At 42.4% G+C, this 18,423-nt stretch overlaps 2 protein-coding genes and 2 non-coding genes across 12 annotated transcripts in view; all 4 read right to left on the reverse strand.

The window, feature by feature from the left end:
- Nucleotides 1–8,435: 8,435 nt before the first annotated feature.
- RPL27A (ribosomal protein L27a) lies at nucleotides 8,436–11,806 on the reverse strand. The gene is made up of 5 exons (XM_033006942.2): nucleotides 11,724–11,806; nucleotides 11,390–11,453; nucleotides 10,742–10,817; nucleotides 9,753–9,927; nucleotides 8,436–8,613 (listed from the first exon to the last, which is right to left on the reverse strand). Exons 1-5 carry the CDS (start codon nucleotides 11,724–11,726, stop codon nucleotides 8,485–8,487), a joined length of 447 nt encoding a protein of 148 aa, XP_032862833.1. The 5' UTR covers nucleotides 11,727–11,806; the 3' UTR covers nucleotides 8,436–8,484.
- On the reverse strand, nucleotides 9,285–9,416 carry LOC116965105. Its single transcript, XR_004409160.1, has one exon. It is a non-coding gene; the product is annotated as a small nucleolar RNA SNORA3/SNORA45 family (small nucleolar RNA).
- LOC116965104 lies at nucleotides 10,241–10,372 on the reverse strand. The gene has a single exon (XR_004409159.1). It is a non-coding gene; the product is annotated as a small nucleolar RNA SNORA3/SNORA45 family (small nucleolar RNA).
- Nucleotides 11,807–14,174: 2,368 nt separating the features above from the next.
- Nucleotides 14,175–18,423, reverse strand: part of DENND2B (DENN domain containing 2B) — a 171,655-nt gene continuing 167,406 nt past the window's right edge. For all 9 annotated transcript variants that reach the window (XM_042785699.1, XM_042785698.1, XM_042785700.1 and 6 more), the window contains 5 exons: nucleotides 18,243–18,284; nucleotides 17,178–17,289; nucleotides 15,957–16,196; nucleotides 15,348–15,434; nucleotides 14,175–14,940 (listed from right to left, as the gene is read on the reverse strand). In XM_042785699.1, the coding sequence (XP_042641633.1) occupies nucleotides 14,906–14,940; nucleotides 15,348–15,434; nucleotides 15,957–16,196; nucleotides 17,178–17,289; nucleotides 18,243–18,284 (516 nt within the window). In that variant the 3' untranslated portion in view covers nucleotides 14,175–14,905. The remainder of the gene's footprint in view (nucleotides 14,941–15,347; nucleotides 15,435–15,956; nucleotides 16,197–17,177; nucleotides 17,290–18,242; nucleotides 18,285–18,423) is intronic.

The raw sequence follows: 18,423 nt of genomic DNA on the forward strand, positions 1-18,423 counted from the left end.
AAACAGCTGTAATACCAAGGTGGCCAAATTTTACTCCACTGTAAGACTAAATATGGTTTAAAGAACTCTGTAGATTTTTTTTTTTTTTTTAATATACAGACTTAGTACAAGACAAGGCACTCTGTATTGACACCTGGAATCTCCTTAAGCCAGTATACTATACTTACGCCAAAACTTCATATTGAAAATGAGCCTAGAGCCTAGGGAGTCCTAGAGATCAATCTTTTTCTTTAAATAAACCCCCTTGAAGATATCTCTGAACATATTAAATGCAAGCGTGACCAACACTTGTCTGAGTTTTGGATGTGCCTATCTAACAAGCGTTCACAATTAGGGTTCCATGGTTATATATAGTACCTACCTTACATGCTAAAAAAAAACCTGTATATTTTCAGCTGGAAATAATAAAATGCAGCAAATGGACATCTGTCAACAGTTCAGTTGGAGTCACATTTGTTCTCTTCAGTATTCTGTTTTCTCTTAGTTTTATCCAATCAGTTTGCATTTCTCTACTACATAACCCTGTTACATTTCTTAGCATTTAAGTGGGGATCCCAGACCCTCTCTTGCATGTGGGAAGCTAACACAACCCAAGCGTGGACAGTTTTTGACTTACGCACAGAATGTGCATAGAAATTATGCAGTCAGTCATTTTCCATTATTCTTGTTATCTAACCTAGAGAACCACAAAAGGGCAAAGCACGTTTTTAAAATATAATTTCAGGAAAAAAATAGCTCAACACAGAAGTTCAATATAAAAGCATGATAAAATTAAATCTACCACTTCCCAAAGCAGTTTACAAAGCTGGGCAACTACTAACCACATTTTACAAACATAAAGTGTAACTTACCAGTTAGACAAATTACCCAATTCAGTCACAAAATGTAAATAACACCAAGGCTTGATATCTGTTAGCAGAAATTTGTAAGGTGTTCCTGTACATCTTTCCTCATCTGCCTTGTCTTCAAGGGTCTAAACTGTGATTGAGCAGTGATGACCTGTGTTTTGGGGTTTTTTTTAAGAATAAAAAAAGCAACCCAAAACAAAACAAACCTCAACAAAAGCAACTAAAGCAACTGAGACTGTCTTGCAAAAACATGAACTCCCCACAAAAATGCACCTCCACTGCTCCCCATTTAGCTACTTTTGAAATTAATACATTGGTGATATTTATAGCACTAAAACAATTTAAATCATTAAACAACATATGGAGTGGAAGTTCTGCAGATAAAAGGTAACTTATTTGGGTACCCACCTCCAACTTAGAAAGGAGGGATAAGCACAGAAAACTGGATGGATCTGGTTTTGAATATATTCAGAACATAGTGAGAAAGAGCCAGACATCAGAAGCCAAGGCAGCATGTAAGAACCAATTTTGTATTTTTTCACATGGTACTAAGAGTGGAAATTCACACAGGTAGGAGCTTGGGAAAGTCCCCATCTGAGAAATTTCCATCTCAGAGGATGGGGGAATTTTTTCTCTCTTTTTCGTACCCAATCCCTCTTCTTTAAAATTATTCCTTCCCATGTACTAAACAGACTGGAAGCACACAACATGTAGAGCTGTAGAGAAGAAAGTGGATTCTTTGTTACAGGAAGAGAAGAAATAAAAAAAGGAAAGTCACACTGGCCTGCAGAAAAAGAAAAGGAAGACTGAGAATCTTAAAGTTCCCTTCATTAAAAAAGCATATGTAGGAGCCAAACTCACAAAGATAATTTTCTTTTTCCGCTCAAATTAATTCCAAAGTCTCAGTTCTTACAGCTTTGAATAAATTTTGATGTGTATACAGCTTTCCACAGAAGCTCTGGCTATCCCAGAGCTTTCATTCATGAGTCATCTTAAACACATAAAGGTATAAAAGTAAGTTGCCAGCAACACCCCCACCAAATACCAGGACCACTTACCTCCATCTTCCCAGCAATCTTAATACAACAACAATAAACTAGAAAACAGTTTTATGTTAGTATAGTACTATTTATAGTAAAGCCTACCCAAAACCACAAATTCAAGTATGCTTTTGTAGCAAACGTCAGATTGACTTTACTTGGAAATATATTCACTTTTTACATTATTATATTTTGCTTAAAGAATTCATAGTAAGAACACATTTTTCATACAGGCAATATTTCATGTTTGCTCAGCTAAAATGATCTAGCAACTTGTATTTACAGTTTATCATTAGCACTTATATATGATCATAACACTGAAAACTGTGTTAGTCTTGTACTGCCTATAACTCAGCAATCAGTACAGATAAAACAAGCAACATTTAGCATCACCCTGTCAGAAGATTTCACAAATTTATCCTGGCTGACCTATGGTGGTTGCAGTTTCAGTCATGGACTTCAATAAGAGACACAGATGTTTTGGTTTTGCTGCTCTCCTTGCTTGTATATTAACTGAGTGTCTGCACCTGGTGTCTCACTTTATTTACTGGGTTATCACCGTTTATTATTTCTTTTCTCTAGTCTTGCTCTTTCTCATAGAAGTTCCCTATCTATAAGAGAATGAGGAAGAAAACAGAGAAACTTTAAGAATACAGAAATAAATTAGTATTTGTTCCAATTTGCTATAGACAGGTAATTCCCAATCCACTCAGGGGCTTGCACTTCATCTAAGATCACCAAGTAGTATAAATTCACTTTTCCACTTGGCAAACAAAAACAAGGAAAAGAGAGGAATGGCTTACTTTTTACATGTTCTCATTTGAAATCTAACAAAGTGGTTGTTTTCAACAGCATTTTATGCTAAAGTAAGTTTCTCAGAGCTATTATGACCCATTATGACAGGATATTACAAATTTTAAGGAGACGTTTAGTTGAAATGACTGCTGTGCTCTGTCATCTTCTCCTACCTTCTTCTTCAGTCTGTACCCTACACATGAATAGCCTTTCTCCTTTGCCATGAAGTTATTCCCTCTTCCTTTATTTTTTGTGTTTTGCTAGCCTTTCAACAGTGATCTCCTAACACTGTTTCCATTTGTTTTCAAGCCTGAACTTGTCTAGTTTATGTTAACAATTCAGGTTACCATCACCTCAGCAGAGGTATCTTCTCTTCCTTCATGTTTCTAAAATCTGCTGTGGAAGAGATAATAAATAATGCGTCTTATTCATCTAAAGTTCAAAGCCTGTGACAATATGAGTAATCTACATGCCTTTCCTCTTCTTAGAAATTAATAATGAGTCCGGAATGCTTCCCCATGGCAATTAAGACTCATTCAGTTAAAATGACTGTATTCTGTAATCTAAGTCCTGTTTTATTCAAAAAAAGTTACGTATTTTCTATTAACATCAGCACCAAACACTCTACAAATAACTTCAGAATTTCAAAAGCCACAGTCACAAAACGCTTCTCATCCTCACTAGTTTACTCAGCTTGCTGAGTTACAGTATATCCTACAGTCAGAAGGGTTCAGAGAGAAACCACATTTACAATGAGATAAAAGGAAGAGTTTCAGTGTACCACAATACACATATTCTAGTAACAATTATTATGACCTCTGTTAGGAACAAAGAACCAGATGTTTTTCTGTTGGTCTTGAGGAGGGGAAGCACAGAGGGGGGAGAGAAGGAAGAATAAAACTATCACTGCAATTGTGGACCATAAAAAGGTCCAAAAGAATAGCTAAAGATGTAATTTAGAAACTACCTTGTAGCATTTATTCATTTATTAAGGTAAATCAAATATTCATAATGTCACACTTGGTAACTGAAATTTAGTCCATTCTGGAAAATGTTAAATGTTGCCTGACTCTGTCATTTCTCTTCAAAACACTTCTGTTGGATGAAAAACATAATGAGGGAGGTTTGTTCCCAATTCACCCTCCGACCATACAAATCTTGAGTCTCCTAGTTTATTCTTTTAAAGTAGTTCTGTAAAGGAATAGGCTACATAAAGTACTTCTCAATCTATTTTTATAATACTGTAATACAAAGAGCACAAGCCAGAGATTTTAAAATATTACCTTCGTACAGAATTTCATACTCAGTGGGAATACAGCTATATCCTTGAATCAAATCTGGAAGACAGTCCTTACAGAAGGAATGAAGGCAAGGTAGAATTCTGGGGTCTCTCCTCTGCAGGTCCCATTTGCACACCAAACACTTCCTCAACAGATCCAGGGTCTCCATTTCTGTTGACTGAAGTTTGACATCGAAAACTTGAAGAGCCACAAAATGGCTCATGACAACCCCTTCACTTAACAAAACACTTGATCACTCAAGCGTAAAATAGAAGGCAACAGCGGGATGCACGTTCTCAGAAACAACATTTATTTAGTCCTTGTGAAGAAAGAGGAAGTTCCTTGCAGCTGAAAATCACATACTTGCTTTACAAAAAATAATATCTTTGCAGATTGTTGTGCAGGAAAGTGTGGTTTAAGGTTTACAAACCATGATCCCACTATCTCTCTATAGTACTTGCAACTTCTGTAAAAACTGAAGTAATCTGTTCTATTGATCTACTTACAAGGCTGTTACCAGGCTGATTGTCACACGCTGTACATTTCCTGCTAGAAGCCCTGAAACTGTGCAATAAAAATTATTATATTCTCTGACTGCTTTTACAATTTCATCTCAATATTTTACAGTTTTCAGGTAAAGCAAATAACCATAACTGATCGTATGCCCATTGTTTCAGCAATGCGTGATAGAAAGCTGCCTTGATAAATGTACAGCATCTTCTGCCAATTTTTACAGAAATTTAATAAAATGCACTTTGCACTAATCAAATCTCAACTGTCAAGATGACCACAAATCAAATTACAGACCAAACCTGTGCTTCCCACAAGCAGAACAGTGTTCCTCCTGCCAACCTAAGCTCCCTAAGGTAGAGTTTTGCAGTTCATGTTCCATCCTCAATTCTGAGATTTTGAGAGATGTTGATCAGATACGGCCTGCAAAGAGAAACTTTTGCAAGTTGCATCAGTGGAGAAAAAGCAAACACAGCCTCATCCCCGCTGGAATCACCCTGCCAGCTGACCGAACCTCCTGGGGCCAGAGCCCCACGCAGCTGCCCATTGCCTTGGCATGGTGGCCTTGCTACCAGCAGTAGGTAACTTTCATCTACAATCTTCAGATTTCCCCAGCACAGAAAAGTAGCAGCTCTAATCTTAGGGCTGTGTATTCTTTTGAGGGATTCTGTCTCGGGGCAGATTCCAGTGGAAATGGTTAGGAAGCAGGTCATTTTTATTTTCTACAATGCAAAAAATGATGAATGTCTCAGAAATTCACAGCCAGGATTTTTTTGACTGTTGTATCCTTAAGTCTTTGCAATTTAAAATATTTTAGAAAAAATGGACCATATGTTAAAGTCTGCATCATATTTCATACACAAGACTCCATTCTAGGAACAAATGAAAATAAGTAGAAAACCACCAACTTTATGTAATTCACTTAGACAAATTCAAACCTACCACTACAACTTATGATTCTAATTTCAAAGCTAGAGGTCCTTTTAGAAATGAGCTGTGGTAATTGTACCTGTGGTTTAACTAATGAGGATTGTATCAGTGCTTATTACATGAGCTCACTTTTTACAGTGCGTCTTCATTAACCATCTTTTAGAGGCAAATGTCATTAGAGCAGCACAGCTTCTCAGCTCACTCCATCTCTAGTTTCTTGCAACTATTGTTGCTAAGAAAAACCAGCACCTAAGAAAAACCCATGCAATTTCTGCTGTAGGAAGTTGAGGTCTCAGAGTACCACACAGTTTAGATGGAGAAACCACAGCTCAGGGCCAAAGCATCCATGCACAGAGAACCAGTGCAAACAAAGACTAATACTGGGAAATGCTGTATCACCATAAAGGCTGAAACTGGCTGAACTAGCAGAAGCGGGCTACTATACATTTTAATTTATGCTTTTTGCATAACATATGAAACTACATACAAGTTTTTTTGGTAGGAGGGGGAATGATGAAGATGACAAAATGTGTTCAAAACTTCCTACTGAGACAGGTATGCAAATTGGCAGTCAGGCAGCTACATTACCAGTGGCTTGGCTACACTGGTGGGAGACACCAAGTCCAGCAGCAGTGATTGCAAAGAAAACAAACTTAATTGCATTTTGAGATGCACGGTTAGGATAACGAGGCAGGACACAGGACAGAAATGGATGAAGGTGGGAAGAAATGGGGAAGCAGCTGGGAGGCCAAATCACAGCTGGAACAGGAGGAAAAGTACTGTGCTTTTGGTGTGTCAGGCCACAGGAGGGCAAAGGCAAGTCACGGTGCTGCACTGGGCAGCTGTCTCCGGACCAGAAGATCAGTTGTGACCTTGGGAAGGCAACAGCCACCCCAACACAAACTGAAGGGAAGCATCCAGATACCACAGGACTGGGACTTCCAGTAAAGCATTGATACTTTTCATACAAGAGAAGTTTGTAATTATACACTCTCATAACTTTATAATTTCTCTATTTTAGGGATAAACACTTTATGCAAGTCTTTCAATTTCCTTTTTCTCACATTTAATCAGAGGATTTTTTTCTTTTTTTGTATCTTCTTCCCTCCATTAAATGTGGATGCTACTAGATGAGGCTTATTACAGCATTTTAAAAAACTGTAACATCAACTTTACTAGTTTTGTCTATAATTGCTCCATTAGCAGTATTGTAAGCTGCCAAGAATTTGGAAAACATCGAATAAAAATATCCCCATCTACCATAGCATAATGCTTATCAGTTAAAAACAAAGCAAAACAAAAAAGGAAAAAAAACCAAAAAAAAACAGAAAACAAAAAAAAATCCCAAACAAATGTAAAGGAATAGCTTTTACATTTAAGTAGTTAGTTGGTCTTCATTTAGCTTCCTCATTTCTCCTGTTTTTATGTAGGAAAATCCTTTATTTGGACATCTTGCACAGCTGACAGATAGGAGGTTTCCTATCAGCCCTCACCGGAGCCTCTTGTTAAGCCGCTAAATGCAGTTTGTTTGTGACTACTCAGCCCTCCCACACCTCGGAAATACTCCCCGCCAGTATTTTACCCCAAGCAGCGGCGGGGTGGCCAGCGGGCAGCAGAGCCTACCCGACCCCCAGGCGCCGCAGCCGCCCCGCGGCAGCGCGACGCCAGGGCGGCACCGCCTCTGAAGGGAGGGCGCGCGCCCAACCGCCCCAACGGCCGCCCCCTCGGCGCGCGCCCAACGGCCGCCCATGGCAGCTGCGGGGCGGGGCCGCGCGCCGCCGGCAGGAGCGGCCGCCCCGCCCTTGGCACGGCCGAGGGGCCGCGGGGTACCCGCCGCTTCACCGGCGGGGGAAAAGGGCTGCGTGGAAACAGGGCTCGGTGAACAGCTCAACCACAAAAACAAAGTTTGATTTACTCCTCCAGCCCCCACAAGCGGCTCCTTCGGGAGGCGGCACAAGGACAGGCAGCCCCAGAGGGAGGGCAGATCCTGGCCCAGCCTCGGTGCAGGTGTCACACGCTCGGCTGTGCAAAAACCCCAAGCCCACACAACACCCAGCCAGCCGCCAGTGGAGCAGAGGCCAGAGTTGGTGGAGGCTACACGCTGCCCACAAGGAACTTTCAGGACTGCAAAATACAAAACCACTCGACACATAATATATTAAAGACATTAAATACCAAAGAGTTGAAAGCCGTGTCTAGTACTACCCATGTGTGCACAGGGTACTCGAGTGTCAGTGGAACCTGTCACTGTGTGCTCCAGTCAGCACCTGAGGGAGCAACAGTGATCCTCCTTTTGCAGCACTGCGCAGCTTGCCTTTGAGGATAGAAACGGTTCAGCTTTGGCAGTGGATAAATAACATCACGTATTAGAAAGCAATGGTCCCAGCAGTCACAAGAGAAAGATCACATACTTTTACCTCAGTATTTTACAAACTGTTCATTTAAGTTACAGTTCTTCCCACCTATTTCAGCTATTCCCTACTGCCCCACACTGTTCCAAAGGATCTCCCCTTCATTCCCTCCTACACCCCACCTTAGTGGAAATGGGACTAGAATTGTTTCACCATCTCAAAAAGCAACCTACTGATCACTAAGCTTATTGACAGTTGTCTCCTCACTAAGTCTCTTTCACACTGCAAGCTGTGGCACACTAATACTCACTTTGCATTGTTCCATTGCATTTTTGTCCATGCTCTTGATGCTTCATTCCCAAAGGCCAAGGCAGTATTCCCAGATTTCAACTAGATGTCATTTTAGGGCACAAAAATCCCCATCAATAGAAAACGAAGTCACCCTTTCAGAGCTGCACAAACACAGGAAGAACCCACCTATTTTGCTATCCAGTAAAGATGAAACAATGAGGTATGTGCACATGCCAAATGCTGGACACTAGCCAGGCAATTTCAAAAGATGGTGAGAATCAGTCAAGTCACTGATCAAAAACTGCCAGGAATAACTAAGTAGACAAGACTTAAGTGTGAACAGTGTCTGGACAAGTCAAGAAAAAAAAGATAAACTTACGTAAATCAGCATATTTTACACACTGTCTTTATTCAAAAAATTTGAATAAAACAAAGGAGTTTATGCCACAAGCACACAGGCACCACCAACTTCTTTGATCTTCTCCTCTGCTCTTCTACTGAAGAACTTTGCTTTCACAATTACAGGCTGCTTGGGCAGCTTCCCCTTGCCCAGGACCTTGTAGTAGCCCTAGAAAGATGAAAAAACTCATTAAATGTTTGTAATCAGCTTACAGCCTCCTCCATTCAGACCTGTCTTTTAGCATGCACCAGTTAAAAAGCACACCATCACCACGACCTCATTCAGTGACTGTCTCAAATACAAATTGGTACAAACAAAAGAAAATACCCTGCATGACCTAGCTGAGTTGCGTTTGTTCAGAGAAAATGTGAAAAGTACTAACTAAACTTTTCCTGTAATTTAGAAGCTGGATTATTTTTCCCCCCCTCCATACTCCATATACAAAAAACACTGTGAAATCCAGTAAAGAAGTCGCCAACCTTCCCCCCCTTCTCCAAAGGGGAGAGCAGCTGGCTGCACCTCCAAGATGATCCACTACCCAAAGACTTCTGGTCAGTGCCCTTTCCCTGCGGGACACCCTGGTGCTTCTGAACAGCAGAGGACTCCTCTGCACACCTTCCATGTGCAGCTGAAGCTATGGCAAGCTCTCACAGCAACACATGTTCTCTACCACTGGGATCCTCTCATTTAATTCCTGTCCTTTACATGGAAAGGACAATCATGGCACAAGGTCCATTAACACTACGGCTGCTGAAGTCATCGCTCGTTAGAAGAGGTGTAACTGGCCAACACGGGCACCTTAATCAGGGGCACACAACACACCCACTCAGCAGCCCAGTTGGTGTCACTGGTTCTGTGGCTGGCCGTGATACAAGACATCACAGCCAGTGAACAGGGATCAGATTTTTATGTCCGAGAACTACAGCACACCAAGACAATCAAGCATGTTAAGATGTGACTCTAGTCTCGGTATTAGACAAACGACTATGCAAATGAGACTATTTCTACCATGTTTTTGTATGTGCTTCCAGTAACATTTTCAACACGTAATCTTTCACCACCTTCCAAAGTAAGGGAAGTCCCTGCCCACGATCACACCCAAGTATGAGAAAGTTTTTTAAAGGGAAAAACGTACAGCGTAACTACCTGCATAACTACTTACATGCCAAGATATTTGTTGTACGAAATTCAGAAATATTCAAGCACTGTAACTTACTTGCAGTTCATCATTTCCCTACTTGGATATGCAAAGCAAAGTTACATGTGAAGTGACCGGAAATCGCAGGTTTGAATGAGCAGAAACTTACTGAGCGCACAACATCAATGACGGGGGCCAGTCCAGCCTCCTTTTTTGCATAAATGAGCCTTGTCTGTTCACTGACAAGCGTCCATAGTTTGTCTAAATTGACAGTAGGACAGAACTTTTGGTTTCTCTTCAAGTGATAGTGTCTCATGCCTACTTTTCCAAAGTAACCAGGGTGACTGTGAAAGAAACACATTCCTCATTAGATCACATTTTTAATTCATCCTGAACAGGCAGGACTACAAATTAACACTGAAACAAGCATCTTACTTGATCAAATTTTAAAAAGTGTCACATTATACTTTTATTCGTATTAATATGCATGGTATTTAACTGTAATTAGTATCCAAACCAAGAAACAATTATTTTAAGTGTTTGTTCTCCATTGAATTCACAACTCGATCACCTTGACTGGCGAGTCTAGTCCAGCCCTGAATTTCCAGGGCAACCCCAACTCCATGAACCCACGAAGGGCTGCACTGACTAAGGAATTTCTGTCACTAACCTGGTGACTGACTGAGTCAAGAATGGTCACAGCCAGTGAATATAGATTAGTGGTTACTGTCCGAGTACTCTAGCACACCAGGACAACAGGCAGTGTCCAGATGTGACTCTAGTCTCGGCAATAAATAAAGACAACATCCCTTACCTTTACTGTATGCAGCTAAATAATATGCAGTTTGGATTTAATATAACACTGAATTTACATAATATTTTGTGCGTGTATCATTAAGCAGGGACCACACTGTAACAGGCAAGTTTGGTCAGGTTTACCGAACACTGCACTGAACTCTTCACGATGTCTGATTTAAGTTTTACTTTGATTTTAGGGTAAATGAGGATGTGAGCTGACTGTGACTATAGTGCTACACTTAATGTTAAGAGGAAAATAACTAGGATTGCAGGGAGCTTTGTTTATCCGCATATAAAAGCTAGCTGTTTCTACTTCAGGAACACACGTTTTGCTCGTATATACTTAAAGCGTCATCTTACTATTTATCAAAGTTGATCCTGTGATGGTGCATACCACCAGCATTACCACGTCCTCCAGGATGTTTCCTGTGTTTGCCTAAAAAAGAAAAATTTGTTTGTTATACTAAGAATATTACACGTAATATCTGAGCTTAGGGGTACACTCAATGTCAATTTAAGCTAATTATTATGTTGCTTCCCCCTCTTCTGAATTTGTCTGAATTCAACGACGCGAGCCAACTAAAAACTAACTCTACAGGAGGAAAAAACCACAAACACCATGGCATGCCTCTGGTTAGCTCACAGGAATACAAGAAGACTCCCATGCTTGCACAAGTGGGGTGATCAGTAAATGTATGAATGGCCAAAGAGTTAGAAGGGACGCAGCAGTGGTCCATAAGCTTAAGATGCCACACAACCAGTACCTATCACCTCAGCACCGCTGAAATTAAGTTTCCAATCCAGTGAAGTCTGAAAGAATGTGCAAGACTTGGGATCAGCCCATCACTGTGGCATCTGCCCCCAGAGCGTGTGCAGGTCCCTGCACCCACAGCTGCACTTTTCTGCGACCCGTGAAGAACTGCAGCATCCCTCCAGTACTGGGAAGGTACCGACGGGCACGCACTCACTGAGGGGCCTCAGCCCACCAGCGGCCGCCTCTCCACTCACCAACGCGGCCGTGGCCGTGGCTAACGTGTCCTCTCAGCTTCCGGGTTTTCCTGAGTCGGGAAGGCTGCGGGAAAGCGGGAAAGCAGCTGTGAGCAAAACGATCAACGAGAGGCAGGCGCACCCGCCGGCGCTGCTCCGGGGCCGCAGTCGCCATGACGGCCTACCCCCGCCGAGGGAAGGCCCCAGCAGCCTCACCGCGCCCTGAGGGAGCCGCAGGCCCGGAGAACCGCCTCCCGCCGGCCCCCCCCCGCTACTCCCCAGCCACGTCCCGCCGCGAAAACGAGGGGCAGCGGCGGGGCCCCCAGCCCGGCCCGGCCCCGGCGGCGGCACCCACCATCTTGTCGGCGTGCGCGAGAGAACAGAAAGGGCGCGACGCTCGCGAGAGCGGGGAAAGACACAGCAGGGACGGGCCGAACTCTCGCGAGAGCGGGGAAAGGCACGGCGGGGGCGGGCCGAACTCTCGCGAGGCTTCGCCGAGGCCCTGGGGAGGGGGCGGTCCCGCGAGGCTGGCCGCGGCCGTTGTCCGCCGGGGCTGCGGGGTCGGGTTCGGCGGCGGCAGCAGCGGGGGGACGGTGCCGTGTTAGGGCGGGCGGAACCTGTGCTGGTGCCGGTGCCGATCGCCCGTCAGGACGAGCCGGCCTGCGCTGCCGCAGCGTTCCCGGCGGTGTCTGAAGCGCGGCGCGGCCCTGCCCTGCGGCCGCTCCCGCCGCAGCGTTGGCACAGCTCCCTGGTCTCCCCGCCGGTCACCCGCAGCTTCTGGAGGGGACACCGCCGGTCGGCCCCTGGGAGCGGGCACCGCGCCGGCCCCCGCCAGGCCTCCCCGCGCCTGTGGCTGCGGCCCCGGCTTGCGTTCCGCAGGCACAGCGCTAAGGACTGCTCCATCTTCGTTACAGGCACAACTTGCTTTCTCTTCCCACCGTGATCCGTAGCGAAAGTAGGATTTTGAGCAGAATTTCGGAAAATTTACAAGCTTGGTCACTTTATTAAACGTCGGTAACAATGGGAAAATAAATACTATGTACTTAAACACAGCTGTCTGCCACACTAGAGTAACAATCCTGGAGAGGGTTTCTGTTTCTCAAGTTTGATTGTTATGGAATAAAATACATGAGATCTAAAAGAATATTTACTAATTTAAAACGTGGCTGAGTGTCGAGTTTGTTTTTCTTCGGGATTTCCTTCTCAGTTAAAGGTGCCCTAGTAATGTTCCATGCTTAGGAACACAAATTAGTTTTAATGACTATAGAAGGCAAAATAATACAGTTCCTGTTTTTTGTTCAGCTGATCCTTTCAAACACGGGCCTCCAAGTAACACTATGAGTGTTTTATATAGCCATAGTTTGAGTATCCAGAGGGCACCTAGAAATTTTTTGAAATGTCATCTCACCTTGTCCAGTACTCTGCTCTTACTCACGTTACAAAATCTGGAATGACATGTTGATGGTTAATACAGTGTTTAAAAGCATTCTTAGATTTTTAAAGTGCGTGTTGAGAAAAACAGCTTTGGTGTGGGAGATGGATTTCACAGCAACGCGTTCTTGTCCATCAGCATTTGTTGTTTTTTTCTTGCCTTTGTAGCAACTCCTCTGCAGCACTTCCTTCAGACGATGATGGTTTATCCATCATTTTCTTAAGAGGAACATGTATTTCCCCATGTAGTTACCAGCAGCTGTTGTTTATAAAATGGCCAGAATCCACCTGCACAAGTGAAGCTACTTCTTCCACTCGGAAGAACTACATTTAGAAGTCATTCTGGAACTTACAGCATATTATGATGTAAAACTAGAGGAAATTAACATTTGTGATGACACTTCCATTGAATCAAAAGCACTTGGTATTTTACAGACGTTTCATGTACACTTAAGCTTTTGTATATACACAAGTGTGAGGGAGGTAAGAAAAAAAGGAAATGACTTCACCTTTTTAGTGAATAATCCCTCGATTTTGTTCTATGAGGCTGATAGCAAACCAGAACCACTGTCAGGTTAGGAATTGCGCAAGCCTCAAAGGCATTCTAACTAAAGAAGTCATGCTGCAAATTAAGAGAAATACAGTGTTTGCTTTTTGGTTTTTGTTTGTTTCAAAGGTAAGAAGCTTTAGTTAATTTTCATTAGCAGTCAGACTTGCAAATACATTCCAGTATTTTGCTTTTTCTTCTTCAGACTAAGGGAAAATTTACAGAATCTCAACAGGAGTTACGATCAAAGATGAATGTGGTACTTGGGCAACATTCACAGCTCTGCAGAAGGCCATGGCAACCTAACCATTCCTGTCATGCTGAAGAGCCTTCATTGAAATGGAAACGCCACCTAAACAGACTGCACTTAATGCAAAAGAAAAGCAGACTCATGAAATGTAGGTGACAGCTCATCAGAAAAAAGGCTGTGTGCTACAAGCTGCTCATTCTACTCTGATCATCTAACCAAGGCAGCATAAAAGCAACCTGAAAATACTATAGTTCAGGAGCAGTATCAATGATACAATGACAAAAAGTAATTTGCTGCTAACCCATGCAAGGGAAAAACGAATGGTTTAAGAGATGCTACTGTTAGGATAAAATTAAGAGAACAGGGATATAAAATGCCTCGTCTCAGCCCTATTGAAAAACATTGAAGAAAAATCAAACTACATCGTGAGATAGCAAACCTACTAAAAGACAGGTTTGTAACAACCATTTTATATTTTAATTACAAATCCATTTTAAAAAATCACAGGAAAGTTACTGGTTTTGTACCTACTCAACATCAGAAACTGCAGAGGTTTGTAATGAATATAAACAAACAGGTATATTTACAGAGTTTATTAGGAACCATACATACATACATTAGGAAAGGATGTACTGTACCTACTTGTTGCAGCTTGCATGTCAAAGAACTGAGATCTCAGGTTTAGCAGTCTTAGTGCAGAATGGATTACAAGTAGTTTACCGACCAGAGTTCAAACCAAGTGGAAGTTTTGTATTGTGAACCAAGTACCTTATTATCAAGTTACTTTGTTATTCCTTCTTTTAAAATTAATTAGAGAAAAAAAAATACCAACTCCGCCACATGGAAGCAGCCCCTGTGCGTACAACCTCTCCCACGTACCGGAGTTCATTCATCCCCGCAGTATCCAGGCATCAGTGTAGCTCTCACAAACATCCCGTGAAGTCAGTGGTTCTGCTGAGACAGTCAGCTGCACATAATCAGCTATTCATTTTTGCACCAAGCATAACTCAATTCATACTAAAGAAAAAAAAAGCACCTGTTATTCTCAGGAATATACAAATATTTACCACAGTTTTCCTTGCTCATTACAAAATCAGTTACAAAAGCTTACAGCACATTATGTACAAATTCTATCCAAATACATAAAGGAGCCATCATCTGGCACAACGATGTCTAACAGCATCAGCTGTCACTTAAAGCTGTGGTCAGCTTCCACCGCTCTCCTCCCGCATTAAACTCTGAAAAGCTGCAGTTGTCTCACACGCAGTGTCACAAATAGTCTTTGGGTTGGTACTTCAGCAGAAACGAGTTAGTTCTTCTTGTGAAGGAACTTCATTTTGTTTCCTAAAGAAAGCACATCATCAGTCTCTAGCATACACTGAAAAGCCAAGGGCAATCAAAGGTGACTTAGCAAATGGGTCCAATTTGTAATGTAATGGCTGCAGTACTTAATGCCAGTGGGCAGAGATAACTAAGAGAAACCTGAGTGATCAGCCACATGCCTTTTCTCCTCCTCCATTATGGTTTGGTTACCCCCCACCAAGTGAAAATGAAAGTGTTAACAGGGATCATAATTAAGTCTGGTTTTGTCAGCTTTGAGTATGCTTTCATTGTTTTCCTGTTTCCTATCACAACAAAGCTGCTTGACTATCTAATTTCACCTCAGGTAAAGCTTTTTTTTAATTTTAAAAAAAAAAAAAGAAAAAGACATGAAAATTAACTTCAGAAATAATCCTAAAGATTCTCCTCACCAAGGCCTCGCAGAAACTTGTTCACTCCACTTTGTTCTGTGTCTGGAAGCTCTTCCAAATACTGCTCAACCCTCTGCTCGAAGAGGCCTGCGGAAGAGGGGAGGAAAGGGAAGTGGGGCGAGCTCTGTCAGGCCGAATCTGTTCCCCCAGGCGCTGGGCCCGGCCGGCCGCGGTCAGGGCTGCGCAGCCCCGCTCACTGCAAGGCGCCCGCCCCGGGGCCTGGCCATGGCGGCCGGAGGGGGCTTCCCCCGCCATCCGCCCGCCTTGGGCTTGGGCCTGCGAGCGCCTCCACGGTTCCCTGGCGAGCGCTGCCGGGCCGCCTCAGGGGTGCTTTGCCGTCAGGGATGGGCTGCGCCCTTGGCAGGAGCGTGCCCAGGTTCGCCTCCGAGTGATTTAAGGCGCTCAGATGTGAATATTCTTCCGGTTAAAGCCTTTGTATTATCACCACCACAGCTGTCATCGAGGCCCACCAGAAGGGGACAGCGTGTTTCGGGAGATTTTTCAGCCGCACAGGATTTGCTCAGCCCTGACAGCACACAGAGGCAGTAGCTGGGGGGCCTGGGCGAAGCACCAGTAACCCACACTGCAGGGAAAGAAAACTGCCCTTACCTTTTGCCCTGCATTTTCTCAGCTCTCTGTCCTGGATGAAGCCAGCAAACATTTGAGATTCCATAAAAACTTCCAAGAAGCGGCGGATACTCTTGGAGGCCACAGATTTACGGAAAGCCTCCCTTTGGAAGGCCCGCTCTCCTTTTTCATTCTGGGTTAGGAACAGGGAATAATGGCCAACTGTCTCCACAAAGAATCGGATAAAAACCTCAGACACTAATCCATTCAGGGTGTTACATTCTGCAAAATAAGGCGGCAATAAGACACCAAAATCAGCTGCTACCAGAGCTGTCAGCACTGTCATCCACACAGGGCCAGGTACTGGCGTCGAGCGGTGTACTGATGCCATGCTAATCACCGAGGGGAGTTGTACCGGGTCCTTGCAGACCTGGATATACATCGCACAGGGCAAGAGCTTTATAATCAAGAGCGCCAGTCTACGTATAATTGGCATTTCATAACGAAGAGATACAAATCCTCGGGAAACAGCTCAGAAAATTAAAAAATTTGTGGGTGCTTCATCAAAATTATACCTCATGTTTTAATTCTTGAGTAAATTTTCTTGAAAAGCTTCTGAATGATTCAGAATTAAAATGTTTGCACTAGAGATAACAAGTCTTTACCAAGAAAGGGTATGTTGTAGAATTCGGGTTTTCATAATTTCTGAGATGTTAAAATAGTTTTACATATGTAACACAGATGAGTAGAAATAATTTTCAAAAACTGAACAGGGGCCTGTTTCATACCTTTTAACCACAGGCATTTAAATTCACCCTGGGCTGTCTTTATAATTGCTGGAGAGAAATATGAACTTTCAGAGGCAACTCAGCCCCTCTTGCACTGAAACTATTTTCTGGAGATACCTGCTTCTCTCCCCTGAATATACTGAGCGCCAAGAGCAACAGCAAACTCAGACGCACCCCTAAGCATGTATAGTTATCTGGATTGAATTAGGGCCAAGTTAACCGCAAACCTCTGAGTAAAGGTTTAGAGGTACTCATGGGAGTGCATGTCATTTACAAAGAAATTAAAATAGATCGCTGACAATGTATTACTGTGGGTTGATGCTATGAGTCCCATTCCCTGTGTGTTCAGAGACTATCTTTGAGGTCACAAAAGGCATTTGAGTACTAAAGTCCCATCTTTCTTTCTCCTGGATAGAAGGTCACAATACTACCTATGTGCTTGTTTATACAAGTCCCTGTTTCCAAATGAACTTACCATCATCTGAATCACTATCTGAATCCTGATTTATCAGTTCATTCTTTCTCTCTAGAGCCTGCTCCAGAGCAGCTTGCAGTTTTCTAGGTAATAGCGTGTCTTCATCATCCATCTGATAGAGGGGAAAAAAAAAACAAACTATAGATCACATTAATCTATGCAGCAACTACAAAAAATACTTTTTCACGATTTAAAATTCAGAAGAAAAGCATTTAGTATCTGCTGCTGTCATGCCTACATAAACAAAGTAATGAAAATCTATGTGCAACTATCATATATTTCTAAACAAAATTACATGTCACTCTTAATGAGATTAAAGTCAGGAATGCTAATCTAAAGAGCAAGGTAAACATATAGAAACTTGGAATCAGCTCTTTGTATGACAAAAAGTCCAAATAGTTGTTTTTAACTAAATACACATCATGCAAAGCCTAGCTACGTGTACACACAGCTGCTCTAGTTGGTTTTAGGCAGCTTCTTTGGTTCTTGACAGTTGATTTTACTTATATTCTGGTATATCTTGTTTTCTGGGTTTTCCCCGGGTTGCTTTCTTCATCTTATTTAATGCTTGTTCAGCAAAAGCGAGTAGACACAAGAATCATAGCCCTGCAACTACTATTCAGCTATCTTGCAACAAATTATACAAGAAAGTTTATTCATCTAACCTGCAGATTGTTATTTTTGAAATTATTTAGTGCCACATTACTATCAGGAGATGGTGATCATTTGTCTCCTCTTCACTTTTCCTCTCATTCAGAAATCTTTCTTTGCAATTTTTGTCCTTTTCACCTCCAACAGTGTGATCTTTCTTGCTAACATATTATAATCTTTGGATAGTTTCTTTACACTGTGAATACAGTTTTTGATTTCTTCTCACAATTACAGCTTCAATCCCTTTTGCATACCTGAGAAGTAGTACCTATTTGCAGGTGAGCACTTTTTTTTCCTGATCTCTTTCCCACTGCACAATTCCTGCACAGTATCTCTAATCAAAAAAAAACTAATCATACTGTAGGAGTAAATAGCTTGCTAGACTGCCTGGCAATGCTGCAAGCTGAACTTTACCTGCCTGATGAATCTATCGGATCCCAGGTTAACCATCAAAGCCTAAAAAAAGAAAACAGTGCAGTGAAATATATCTGAAGAGACAGAAAATATTCATGTCTGCCTTTCAATAGCAAAAGATCATCTGAATGATGCCTCAACATGAATCAAATTCCTACTGTGAAACAATAAGTTGTGTGCT

Source organism: Tyto alba, unplaced genomic scaffold (genome assembly GCF_018691265.1).
Source record: "Tyto alba isolate M040663 unplaced genomic scaffold, T.alba_DEE_v4.0 Super-Scaffold_8, whole genome shotgun sequence".
Taxonomy (NCBI): Eukaryota; Metazoa; Chordata; class Aves; order Strigiformes; family Tytonidae; genus Tyto; species Tyto alba.